General features: G+C 38.6%; 1 protein-coding gene across 2 annotated transcripts in view; it reads right to left on the bottom strand.

The window, feature by feature from the left end:
• Positions 1-13,618, bottom strand: part of LOC120631391 (sortilin-related receptor-like) — a 56,255-nt gene that overhangs the window by 7,621 nt on the left and 35,016 nt on the right. For both annotated transcript variants that reach the window (XM_039900936.1, XM_039900937.1), the window contains 13 exons: positions 11,707-13,228; positions 10,687-10,885; positions 9,776-9,900; positions 8,480-8,701; positions 7,827-8,145; positions 6,897-7,111; positions 5,972-6,133; positions 4,935-5,101; positions 4,144-4,259; positions 3,271-3,497; positions 2,110-2,347; positions 1,197-1,472; positions 232-370 (listed from right to left, as the gene is read on the bottom strand). In XM_039900936.1, coding sequence (XP_039756870.1) covers positions 232-370; positions 1,197-1,472; positions 2,110-2,347; positions 3,271-3,497; positions 4,144-4,259; positions 4,935-5,101; positions 5,972-6,133; positions 6,897-7,111; positions 7,827-8,145; positions 8,480-8,701; positions 9,776-9,900; positions 10,687-10,885; positions 11,707-13,228 — 3,927 coding nt within the window. The remainder of the gene's footprint in view (positions 1-231; positions 371-1,196; positions 1,473-2,109; positions 2,348-3,270; positions 3,498-4,143; positions 4,260-4,934; positions 5,102-5,971; positions 6,134-6,896; positions 7,112-7,826; positions 8,146-8,479; positions 8,702-9,775; positions 9,901-10,686; positions 10,886-11,706; positions 13,229-13,618) is intronic.

Here is a 13,618-nt window from a genome sequence, read left to right as displayed (position 1 = left end):
ACAAGACTTATAAACACAATTACAGCATTGTCATCTGTTATTGTCATATGGTAGGCCCTTTGATACAATACGTATAAGACAGGTCAAACATAACTACTATTATCACCTACGTTCTTTTATTAGCTGTAAGTTTTTCATACCAATAACAAATAAAAATAGGAAATGAAATAAAGAACGATTAGACAAAGCACTGTCTGTAAACTTAATCGAACTAATATAAATTTTACTTACTTAGGATCCTCTTTCGTAATGAACTCCTTAAATACAGACAGCTGCCCGGCTCCGACCAACCCAACGGAGAAAACGTAAGTCTCACAAAGTTGTAGACCCTCGATCACTATACTGGTATTCTTTGTCAGGACCTCTGTATCTGCGAAATTACTCTCTATATTAATTACAGCTAATCACATGCAAAAGGTACAGATTATATATATCTGTACGTTTACGAACTAAGTATATTTTATTTTATTTATTACTAGCTGTCCCGGCGAACTTCGTACCGCGGACCTTTTTTTTTGATGACTGTGTATTACACTTATTATCCTATTCCGGACTAAGAGAAATCCAAAAAATCAAATATCATAAAAATTGGTCCAGCCGTTCTTGAGTTATAAATGGTGTAACTAACACAACTTCCAAATATATATAAAAATATATATTTGCAGCAAATTTCAAATCGATCGAAACTAAAATAGTCTGTGAGACCTATGTGCCTGAACTGATTCCGACCGAACAAGTCTACATAAATTATTGCTAAGGTCACATAAATTGTTCACCAAGGAGATAAAGTAATGTCTTACGTTACGGGCACCGGGATTAATCCCATACAAACGAAAACGAGGGAGTTTAGAGCAACTCGCGAGGGTTTTAGAGGCGCCTAAAACGACGGCACCTTTTTCAACCTCGCGAGGCAATAAAATAAAGTTTTGGGAGCATTTTTATGTTCATGTCCGCATGTTCGGGCTTTATAGGCTCGCGTGAGTGTCATGGAAGCCATCATACGGTAGAGCGAGATAGCAATATGTGAATGAGCCAATTTAGTTCGGATACGCCGTGCACGATATTTCCTATTGAGGGACTCCAGTACAACATTACTTACCCGCTAAGCCTATACGATGTATTGAGGTATTTGACCTTGGCCGAGGCTATGGAATAAGACGTTGTCGAGCGTGTGGTATGAAAAGTAAAATGCTTACCGTTTTCCAAATGTCCAGTGTGCTGTCTTAAATCCTTAAAAAGTAAATAATGTACTTCATATTGCAGCTCTTTATCCTTATTCTGATCTACGGATGGCGTGCTCCACGACAACCTCACTGAAGATCGATTCTCTTTGACATGTTCAGCGTTTAGGTGAATTGGCTCTTCGGAAATTCCTTCCGTTACAATGGGTATCGTGAATGGTTGCCCGATTATCCCGTTCTTGTAGGCCTTGATGTCGATGTATATTTGTACGTTTTTGGGAAGGGATCGCACTGAAAAATTCAGAATTCTTATAGCATACTGGCCATAGAAATCTTAACAAGATGACACTAGAAATGCCGTTTAGGACATTAAGTTAAAAAAAAAAAACGTCGGGCGACAGCTTCCAGCAGCATGCGGTGAAGAGCGGGGAGATACAGGTTTTTTAAAACTTAATTAAGTATTCTCACTATTATTGTAAACTGACGCATAATTAACTTTTTTTGTATGTTTCGATATTTTCGGTTTGAATAATGCACTGAACAAAATTTGGCGTACAGCTTGCTTGTAGCCTGGAGACTGACATGATTGACATAGAACTGAATATCCAAGAAGATAAATTTGAATGTCATTTGAATGTAGGTTTATTAAAATACAACACCACCTATTTGTTCTCGCTCTTGTTGTCCCAATCCTAAGGCAAGGTAAGAAGCGATCTCTGCCAGGCAGGCAGAGATCGCTTCTAAGCGATAAGGCCGCCTTTTTTATTCTACTCCAGTCTTAGTGTTTCTCTCTATTCGTCCTTTATTTTCCTAACTGTGTAGTGGTGTACAAATAAAGAGTTTAAATAAATAAATAAATAAATTAGTAGTAATACAGATTCAGCTAAAATCTTACAGAAAGGTTGTCAGTGAGATAAAACAGACTCACCAATGACTCTGTTATCTGTAGTATTGATGACGGGCGGTTGCGGATACTGGCGCGGCAACCTCGTCTCCACAAGGTAACCCTCTACCCCTCTCAGCTTGTTCCACTTCAGCGACACAGAGGTGGGAGAGAGACGCGACATGCTCGCGTTGACTATGTCGTCAACATCGCCGCCTTCGTCGAATGTTAAATTCATAATGGCGGTTGACTCCGACGTAAACCCGTTGTTTGTGGCGGTTACCTATATAGTATTTTCATGTCATAAGAATTTACTAGCCCAACGCATCAAAAAGAATCAGAAAATCTGCAGAAGCAAGAATAAGAAGTTCTTTACAGAGAAAAAGTGAGTTATTTTTGACTGACGGTTGTCCGCAGTAGACGATTAGGTAAAATTGTCTTGCTAGATTTTTCTTACATTAATTTTCTTGTCAAAATTACAACTACTGCAAATTTGGACTAACGTTAATTATTTATTAAATCAAAAAATCTTATACTTTTTTTATTTTGGTTATGTCAGCCACGTAGCATTTTAGATCGCGTTTTAGTTTGCAACGTTCAGAAATCGGTCATCAACAAAGCATTGAATGATCGATTCGATTGAATGCTTTGATGATGATCGAGTAGTATCCTTTGAAATACCGGTCTTGTTCCTTCAGCTACGGTTAGTATAATAGTTTGTTGTATTCCCATAAAGAAGAAATTATCTTAATCAATTCCTCGAGGACATATTTTATAGTAATAATTTATGCACCAAGCAGATAGCCCACCTGATGGTAAGTGGAAAACTATCTTGTCGGAATCTATTATTCTATGCATATAACCTATAGTTACATGCATAGAATAATAGATTCCGACAGGAATAAAATATGGCATAATAAAAAGATTAAGCATTACATTTTTTTTCCATAAAATAATGACTTTGAATTTAGATATTTCACATCAAAAGCTCTTAATCGCAGAAACGCAACGATCGTTTTTTTAAAAGTGGCTTTGGAAAACTGAATCAATGGAAGTCACTTTTTCTGTAACTTTTCTACATCGTAGGAAGCTAAACCATTTCTCAAGGTCATTACAACAAAAGCTTTATTGACACAGAATTAAACCGATACAGGCGGCGGCGTTTTACCGTAATAGGAAAAGAGATCAAGAATAAATGTTACTTACCCAGAAGGAGTAGTTCTTGTTAGGCTTGAAGTATCCAACTATGACGAATGACACAGACACGTTGTTGTCGGCAGCGGGTACGATCTTTTCCATTGGCGGTAGTGGCGGCACATAATGTACTGTGTAGTGTTGAATGATTCCGCGCGGATCGCTTGGTGGGTCCCATATCAAATTCACTCGACTGCCTACCATTTGGCGTACGGTGAGACGGCGTGGCGGCGAAGGAACTGGTGGTGCGAAATTCACTGTTATAGTCTTTGGATAAATTACCCACTACAAACCTCATGTTTTCACAGTTTACGTACAAACTACCTTAACCATAGTCATGTTATAAGGTTGGAATGGTTACGCAGTGTTTTGTCACATTCTGACATATGAAAGGTGCTTCCAGTTGAAGTGTGAACAAAAAGATATTCCGAGATTATGTCAGGTTTAAAAATAAAGTGAGTGGATGAGTGAGTGAGATGATGAAAGTCAGTGAGAGAGTGGGTAGGACTTCGACTTCACTTTCTGGGGGCCGAGTTTGAATCCCAGCACGCTGTTATGTTTTGTGTCTAGCAATAAATTTAATTTTTTTTTTCAATCAGTATAAATACATTTGTATTGCCGCACCAACCCGTTCCTTATAAGAACTACTTTCGCCAAAGGTTGTCCGAGAGATCGCTTTAGCGATAAGACCGCCTTTGCACACCTAAACTAGTTTTTTTTTCCTATTTTTTTATGTGTTTCTCTTTGTCTTTTGTTTCTGTAATAATAATATATTTCAATAAAATAATATACCTAACTGTTTATAGACTCTTCCTATTATATAATCGATGCTTCATCTTTGTTACAATAATGAACATTTCTGAAAATAAATGAATAATCATATACCTCCTTCCCCGGTGGTTGTGTTGACGTACTTCATAGATGCATAGGTCTTATTAGATTTGCTGTCTTGAATGTAAACCGTAACGTTGTAATTAGTGTATGGCTCCAAATCCGTGAATCTGTAACAAATATAATTTCAAATATGATTTAACAATATGAATTGACATTATGGTGGTTACACTTTTGACGACCTCTCTGGCGCAGCGGTGTGGTTTATAGTTGGAGGCCCCGGGTTCGTTTCCATGCAGAGCAATTTTGAGATTTTTTTTATTTCTGTTTTTTTTTCTGGTCTGGCTGGTTGCCGACAAAAACATGCAGCAAAGCGATTTAGCGTTCCAGTACGATAAAGCGTAAAAATTGATTAGGGGTAAGCTTTTAATATAACTGTCCTACTCGGTAACAGGTTAGCCCGTTAACACCTGGTGAGGTCGCAGTCAAAGGCTAACTTTTAGTGGAATAAAAAAAATTTAAGAAGAACCAGAAACCAGCATAGTACCAGAAAATGTACTTATCAGAACTGTCACACTGACTGATAAAGTACTAATAAAAGTTTTTTGGCAAATGAAAGTTGAAATTAATTAAACGCGCGAAAAAGCATGACTCAATGTCACGTTTCGCCTGAGCCGAGCGTGCAAGCGGGAGCGCATAAAAAACGATTAAGCACAATCAGTCTAAGCGTTCGGCTTGAGAAGCATCTATCTCTTGTGTATGAATTTCTTAAATGCCAGTAATAAAATAAATCGTCAATTTTTGAATTTGAATTTGTAATTTATGTCTTGTACCATAAAACTTGCCTGTAAACACTGTCGGTAGTCCAAGTCATGTTCTTCCAAACTCCATCGCTGACCTTGGCTATGGAAGGTAGGAACGTGTACAGGACCATCTTCTGTTGCGCCATCCAACATGATATGAGGAAGCTTGTCGAGTTGATGGACGACTGGTCGACTCCAATGCTTAGGAACTGAGAGATATAACATTGAAATATTTATAGATCAACCCTAATGTAAACATAATCCATCAATCTTATATTAATATATAAAGCTGAAGAGTTTGTTTGTACTTTGTTTGTTTGTTTGTTTACTTGATTGTTTGAGAGTTTGTTTGTTTGACGCGATGATCTCAGTAACTACACGTCCGATTTGAAAAATTCTTTCAGTGTTGGATACCCTATTCATCGAGGAAGGCTACATGTCATCTCCATCTGAGACCAACAAGAGCATAGCACCAATGAAGATTGTTTCAAAATATGGGGGGTTTTTTCTTTTGAGAGCTTCCGCTGCGTGCGCTACGTAAAAGGTTTAAGTTTTGATAAAATCATGTAAGACCAAGTTACTTCCCTATAAAAATTCTAAAAAAAATCTGAGGAAAATCTTCTAAGGTTGACTTATACGCGGACGAAGTCGCGAGGGACCGCTAGTAGCCTATAAAACTGCTGTACTAAAGGCGAGAGGCCAACGCGAGGATTCGGGCATATTCCCTCAGTCGCCTTGTGCGACATTAGGAGCGGAGGTGACACCTGTATTCTGATATGCTTCACCACACGGCACATTATAACATAATACTTGGATATTTAATCCCAACTGAACTGATACAGCGATCACGTTAAATGGTGATAAAAAAAATAACTCACACAAGCTTTATTATAGCTATCTTCTTTGATATAGGTGGCTACTACCAGATGAGATTACAGTAAGCGGCAAACACGCAGTTGAATAAACAATTGTTTTATTCCATTTAAAATGAATGTGTTTTGGCACACTTCAACTAACGTTCTGAAGTTCTGCCACTGTTATTCCCAATTTCAATATAGCCCTCTTCTCGTTGTACTGACCTGGTAAAGGTGTTCTTCGCTTGCTTCAGAGGTACAGTTGGCCTCGTCGCTGCCGTCGTAGCAATCCTGGTGGCCATTGCACACCATCACTTGCCATAGACAGCGAGTTCCGTCATCGCATTGGAAATAGCGTGACGGGCAAACCACCGCCGTTTTGTGTTTCTGTCAAAAATATGGACAATGTTTAAAATCCAGATTTATTTTTTTAGTAATTATTGATGGACCAAGTATATGGCGAAACTCTTCGGGAAAATTCGGGAAACTTCGTGACATCTTTTCGTCAAAATCCCTCAGTGCGATGGAGAGAGCTATGCTCGGTATCCCTTCGAGATCAAACCAAGTCAGAGAGAGGTCAATGCAGTCAAGGGCTAATTGCTAAAAAAATTATGGGTTTATCAATTATGGGAGTGCCGCCGGACGTTAAAACTTATTTTGGCGCGTTAGACATTTTTTAGATGGGTACTAGGGTTATTGGGTTGTTGGTTTTGTTACATTAATGATTCTTTTACAAATCATAGTTAACAATTTCGACAACTCTTGTAACATCATCATTATCATTAAAATTATTAAAATCTAAAATAGAAGGTTCATGGCAACTAAAATAGGAAATAAACAATTTTGATTCGAAGTTATATAAATATCTCGTAAATACCGCATCAATTGTACTTTTTATAACTGTGTAACAAAATAGCTCGTAAGCAACATTATATTTTACTTATACTTATAAGTAATGTGGAGAAGTAAATAAATCGTTCATTCATTCATTTGATATCTCGTTGTGCTAATATTGTGTTGATTGGACATAGTAAAGTCACATTCTCTAACCAAAAATTCAAATAGCTGCGTCTCGTAAAGGCGCCGCGAGTCCAGAGATTTTATCTCATCAAAAATATACCTACAAGTTTTCACTTCAGAAATTACTTACATTAGCGCAATGCTGCTCATCGCTGTGATCAGCGCAATCTATCACGCCGTCACACAGCTGGTTGTCACGAATGCACGTAAATCCATCCGCACACGGCGTACTGTCCGCATTGCACCGCGGCACGACAGGCATTGTTCGCGTGCAACTACGCTCGTCTGCGCCGTCCGAGCAATCGTTTGTGGAGTCGCACACCCATGATAGAGGGATGCATATACCTGCATATAACAGGTGAGATTTTTAAGAGTTTACTGCTTCCAACACCCATGTGACAACCACCTAGCCCCAAAGTTAGCTTAGCTTGTGTTATGGGTACTAAGATAGCTGATGAATATTTTTATGAATATAATACACATAAATACTTAAAAAAACATAGATAAACACCCAGATACTGAAAAACTTTCATGTTCATCACATAATTGATGGTTCAAAAGGTGTGTGTTCTTATGTACACGCGTTAGAAGTTATACTCCTTTGGCGTAAAAAGATAAAAATATTTCCAAAAAAAATTTTCTTACGCCTTATTCTACGTTTGTAGAAAAAACTACACTCAAAATAGAAGAACGGTTTTTAATACATAGAAAGTTTTATTGTAACGCATTATCTAGTTCAATAAAGTTTATTTAAATGTCAGAAAAAAAATATTTCTACATAATTAAAGAAATGGATATTATAAACATAATTAAAATTGGAATACTAATAGACTCATTATCGGAAAATCAAGTTTCCCTCAACATTAAAATTTGAGATGTTTGTACAATTGAATGAATGAAATCACCGGAATGAGCCCTCAAACTTTGACAATTAAAAGTGTACACTGTCTAACCGTATAGCTATCTTCAGGGTGTCGGTTTTTAGTGGCGGTTTGCGCGCGCATCGTAAAAATTTACTGTCATAACTTTTCAAAGACGTATAATTTTAAAAATTGCTTACCAGGGGAGCATGTGAACTGGCTCTTGCCGCACTTTTGCCTGGCCGCGTCGTGCTCGGGACTGACAGCCGTTTTGTCATGATAAACCAAACCGCAGGCGACTTCGTCGGAATTGTCCTCGCAGTCGTTGACGCCGTCGCACCGCCACCAGTACGGCAAGCAGTTGCCATTGTCACATATGAACATCCAGTCTGCGCAGCTACCGTTGTTGGGGAATTCTAGCTTATCCGGCCGTGGAAGTAGTTTAGTGTGAGTTCTAGGCGCGCAATCCTTCTCGTCAGACGCCTCGGCTTCACCGCAGTCATTCTCACCGTCACACACCTGAGTTTAACATAATATACAACATGTAAATGAGAACCGAAATATTACTAAACAGGCTTTAGGGTAACATTATATACTGTCTGTGCCATTTACATGTGAAACTAAAACCCAGTCGCCATTCCGGCACCAAATATATATGGGTTGTCCGTAACTAATTTCAATTCCCGCCCCCAGTGGCGTGCACTGGTTTTCTTACCAAGGTATGCATACACTAGGAAAATTGCAAAAATACTCCTCTTATAGGAGTTATATATAAATTTTAGGGTAGGCAGTGCGTTTGTGCATGTATGAAGTGCACGCCACTGCCTGCCACCCACAACTAAATAATACTTACCCAAGACATATAAATACACTTTCCGCTGGGGCATCGGTACATATAGGGCGCGCACGTATAATTCTGGCATCTGTCTTCTCTCTCGTCCTCTGCGCCGGGGCAATCTTTCTCTCCGTCGCACACCCACGCGTTCGGTATGCAGAAACCGTTGGTTTTGTTACCACATACGAACACGTTGCCTGATACGCAGCTTGCTTCGTCCGGTCGCTTTGGTAAAGTTTCCTACAAAAGTCATATTCATCAATCACTATTAACGTCCAACAGTTGGGCGCGCAGGCCTCGACCCACCACGTTGCTCCAATGCTGATCGGTGGGCTTAAACTATTACTAGTAAGTTATAACAACCGAAGAAATATGCTCTACAGTTCTTCGTAGAGCATATTTCTGAGGTTGTCACCACTAATTTCGGGCTGGTACAGAAAATTATTTAAAAGAAATACACTATCATTTCTGACCCGACCCGGAATTCGAAACCAGGACCTCGTGATCTCTAGTTGATCATGCTAACCGTTCGACGAACGAGGGCCTACAAAGTTGATTTATTAAAATTTTAAATTTTTTAGCTCTTGAGCCATGTTTATCTTATTGAAGAAAACGCCTGTCCTTAACAGTGGGACATTTAATAAGGGCATATTATTAAGGCTTAACACCTACGGTTTATGGACACAGGGCGCCACGTGGCACGACGTGTTCCTCGTATACTCTACGAAGTGTTGCTTTGTTTATAAGGCCATGTTTTTCCACAGCCATCAGGTGGACTATCTAATTGGTCTGTTAATTATATTTTTTACATATATTATAATTATATATATATAAATATATATATGATGATAATATATATATATATATATAAATATATATATAATTATAATAAATGGAAAAAAAAACAAAATAGCCCAAGCTTCGGACTGTAGTGAACAGCCTGATGTCATTAGCATTTCGGGTGTACAAAACGCTTTTAATGAGAACGCAAAAACAAAAGCTTAATAATATTATGTGTGGTTTTCAGGTATAAAAATACTTATCGCTTTTATTAATACAAATAGATTTAAGAGAAATAAAAAAAACTAAATTTTAAATTTTGGAAAGTAATCCGAGGTAAGCCATTTTATCTTTAGCATATAAAATTCCACTGCTGGTATAAAGGCCTCTCTCACCGGAAGGGTTTGTCCATACTCACCAAGCTGAAGACTGGTCGGTAGTATGAGCACAGAGGACGCTACTATCCCTTCTTCTTTATATACTCCTAGTACATTCGTAAGTGACATAATATCTACAGCTGTGAAAAATAAATACCGTGCAGTTTTGTTCGTCAGACCCATCCTTGCAATCGTTATCTCCATCGCACATCCATCTCTTTTCGATACAGTTCCCATTAGCACAAGTGAATTGACTCTCTGAACAATTTTGCTTCGCACAATCTGCAAGAGAATTAAAACGTAGAAACGAAACACACTTAGACCCCAAACATATTATAAAAATGATCTTTATTTTATCAAGCTAACCCCCTAAATTATAACGACCGGTTAAAAAAAACTGTCACTATAACTGATAACTGTCATTTAAGTGGAGTGTTAACTGTTAACTGTTAAGTAACAAAAATAAATAGCCTACTAAAGTTCATAACTGAAGTCTTATTCACAATCAAGCGCAAGACTTATGTCTCTTATTTAAAAAAAAAATACTTACAGACTTAGCTATTTGATTCGAAATAATGTGATGTAATAGGAGAGCTAATTTTTTTTTGCAAAGCGGATCTTGTAGACAATTGTTTACATAATTATGTACTGTAATGGCTTTACAAATACTCAAGTATTTTTAAATTTTATACAAAAAATGCGAGGATGTTGCAGTATTTGGAGGGGGTCATGACAAACATTTAAATTGGCGGCCTCATTCCGTGAGTGATAATACTTCTCTGGATGTCTTCAAGAGAAGATGGCATTATGTACGTGTACAATAAAGAATAAAAAATTTTAAGTACAGTACTTAGGTACATTAATAAAATACCTACTTTTTACTTCTATCTATTGTCATCAAAATTAAATTATAAGTTCTCGACTTGACCACGACTATGTGTAATGCACCCGCAGCGTGTTTTCTGCGCATCTGTTCCACTTTCAAAGCACTCGTAAACTAAAAGTGCGATATCTTCCTAAGGATGAACTGAAAGGAATTGCCTTCAATCAGACATCTTTAATATTTACCTTTCTCGTCGCTCATGTCCAGACAGTCTGTGTCGCCGTCACATCTCCAGTGCGGTAAGTAACAGTGCAAGTCTTCGCACGCAATCATATGCGGCGCGCACGTGCAACTGGCCTCGTCGGAATTATCGCCGCAGTCGTCGTTACCATCGCAGCGCCAAGTGTTTGTAATACATACGCCGTTCTTACAGGTGAATTCGTCCTAAAATGTACGATTACAATTGAAATTAAAAGAAACAACAGTTTGGCTGACCGATTTCGGCCACGGTGGTTTTTCCATTGTCCAAAAAGTTTTTCCAACTACGCGAGATATAATAGTGCCAAAGTGTGTGCGCAAAACACAGTTGCACTAACTATTACCTCAGTCTCATAGCGATGGAAAGGTATATCCGACACGGCCTAAAAGAGATGGTACGCAAGGCCGACCTCTTAACGTACTCTCCGGAGGCACGGGGGTGTATTTCTAAATTCCGGGATAGTACTCAGAATTGCTGACCCAGGGATCGGAATTAGACCCCCTTGAGAAAATATATAATTTTAACTAACGTTTATTACGGTTTTTTTATAATCCCGTGGGAACCGTTAGTTTCTCTGGGATTAAGCCTATGTTACTCTGCGTCCTTTCAACTAACTCAATGGCAAAAATCAAGTTGATTCGTTGCTTAGTTAAGGCGTTAAAGAAAGACAAACAAACAAACACACTTTCGCATTTATAATATCAGTTAGGATATAAAGATGCCGACGGCCGATTGGCGCAGTGGGCGGCGACCCTGCTTTCTGGGCCAAGGCCGTGGGTTCCCACAACTGGACAATATTTGTGTAATGAACATGAATGTTTTTCAGTGTCTGGGTGTTTATCTATATATTATAAGTATGTGTATATTATTCATAAAAACTATTAATCAGTTATCTCAGTACCCATAACACAAGCTACGCTTACTTTAGAACTAAATGGCGATGCGTAGTATATTTATTTATTATTTATTAAAGATGATGTACAGTATCATGAATCTAGCTACTCACCGGACTACAGGAACCATCTTGTTTAGAACAAGTCATGTTCGGGGCCGGCTCTAAACCGCTAGGGCACATGCACTTCCCGTTAACTTTCTTGAACCCATCCGGACATAAGCAGCTAAAACTGTTACCCGGACCGCCCAAGCAGAGTGTATCACAACTTGTATTCTTGTAAGAGCAAGCATTGCTGCCGTGTTGCATGAAATAAGCGAACACTTTCAAGTCCATCAATCCAGACAAAGAGTCATTGATCGTAACAATATTAGCCCCAGTGTCCTTATCAGCTGTGAATATGGACTTTGCCTTCCAATCGTCCCAGTACATCTTATTCTTTAAAACCGCAACGGCAAACGGATGCGTCACTTTATCATCGTTCCAAAGGATCCTTCTAAAATATTGACCATTCAGATCTGCACTGGCTATGTAATCTTCCATAGCATCAACCCAGTATATCCTGTCTGCCATTTGATCGATGGTTATACCGTTAGGCCATTTGACAATTGAATTTGTGAACAGCTTTTTGACGTCTTTTCCGTCCAAGTTAGACCTTGAAACAGAAGGGCTATTTCGGTCCCAGTCAGTCCAAAATAGATATCCTGCTCTAGGATGTACGGCAATACCACGAGGCTTCGAAAGAACTTTAGAGTCCAAAATCGTAGCTCTCATTCTACCCCGGCTAGAGAGATCAGTCCTTACAGCTTCTATTTTCTTTCTGAGACCGTCAACAAAGAAAAGTACATTCGAAATCCAATCAAGAGCCATACCTTCTATACTAGATAGCTCTGTATCGACAACGGTCTCTTGTGCGTTTCCGTTATCGAAACACTGTCGAATGATTTTGTCAACTTCAATATCGGCCCAATAAATGCAGTTATTCTTCATATCAAATTCTATCGCTACTATATTTTGTTGGCCTCGAACCGGTATCAAGGTTGAATTATCCGATAAATCGATACGCGCGATTCTGTCTCTTAGAGCAACCAGAATAAATTCAGTAGGTTCTTCTAGGGGACAAGGTACGAGATCAGGTTCGTAGGCAATGTAATACGATGTAGTGCATACATCCCCGTCAATTTTTCTGTAACCTTTTGTTCTTTGGTAGAAATGTCCTGGACGACAGTCCGAGGGTGTAGCGTATGGGTCATAGCTTAAGCTTTGATTACGGATACAAACTTTATGGGAAAGTACAAATCCATAATCACATTCGTAATCACGCCTACTGCATTCGCACAATTCTTTTTTGACCGGTCTTTCGTAGCCAACGCCGTTGTGACAGTTTGTATGAGCCAATCGTCTTTCGAAGGTATCACGTTTGCCGAGTACACAGGATACTGCCGTGTTAGGCGGCGTAGGAGACCAAAATTTGTAATCATCCTGCGTACAATTGCGGGGGAACGCGTTTAATAGATCGATTGTAATTATTATCCATTGATGTTGTTCGTTGGCAGAGCCAAACATAGTGAAAGTTGTTGTATTTTCGCCCGGTTCGGTCATTAGTCCATATATCCGCAGGTCATCGGCGTTGAACCTAAGAACGCGATAAAGGAGTTACTTAGCTGGAAAGTTTATCTCACTAACATCAAATTCCGCAGTCTTATCACGTACGCCCTATGTTCTACTACAAGTACCTCTTCAAATTATAATCAGCTATATATTTCATCAATATGCCACTTTATTAAGTTTTAATTTCATTAACAATACAAAGGGTATTGTACAAAGTGGCATATTTAACCCTTTTCAGACAATATTTAATTTATTTCTTGTTATCAGAATAAATATAAATGGATTGTGATGTCGATTCCGTTGTAAACGAATCTCTCAACAAAACTAAATGGACAGGTCTACAGTAGTGCCGTCTTTTTCACCATGTTCTTTACTAAAAGGGATAGCGCTATTTATAGACTTACAAAACTAGTTA

Source organism: Pararge aegeria, chromosome 18 (genome assembly GCF_905163445.1).
Source record: "Pararge aegeria chromosome 18, ilParAegt1.1, whole genome shotgun sequence".
Taxonomy (NCBI): Eukaryota; Metazoa; Arthropoda; class Insecta; order Lepidoptera; family Nymphalidae; genus Pararge; species Pararge aegeria.
The sequence above is the reverse complement of the archived record's forward strand: the minus strand, read 5'-3'. Positions and strand labels throughout refer to the sequence as shown.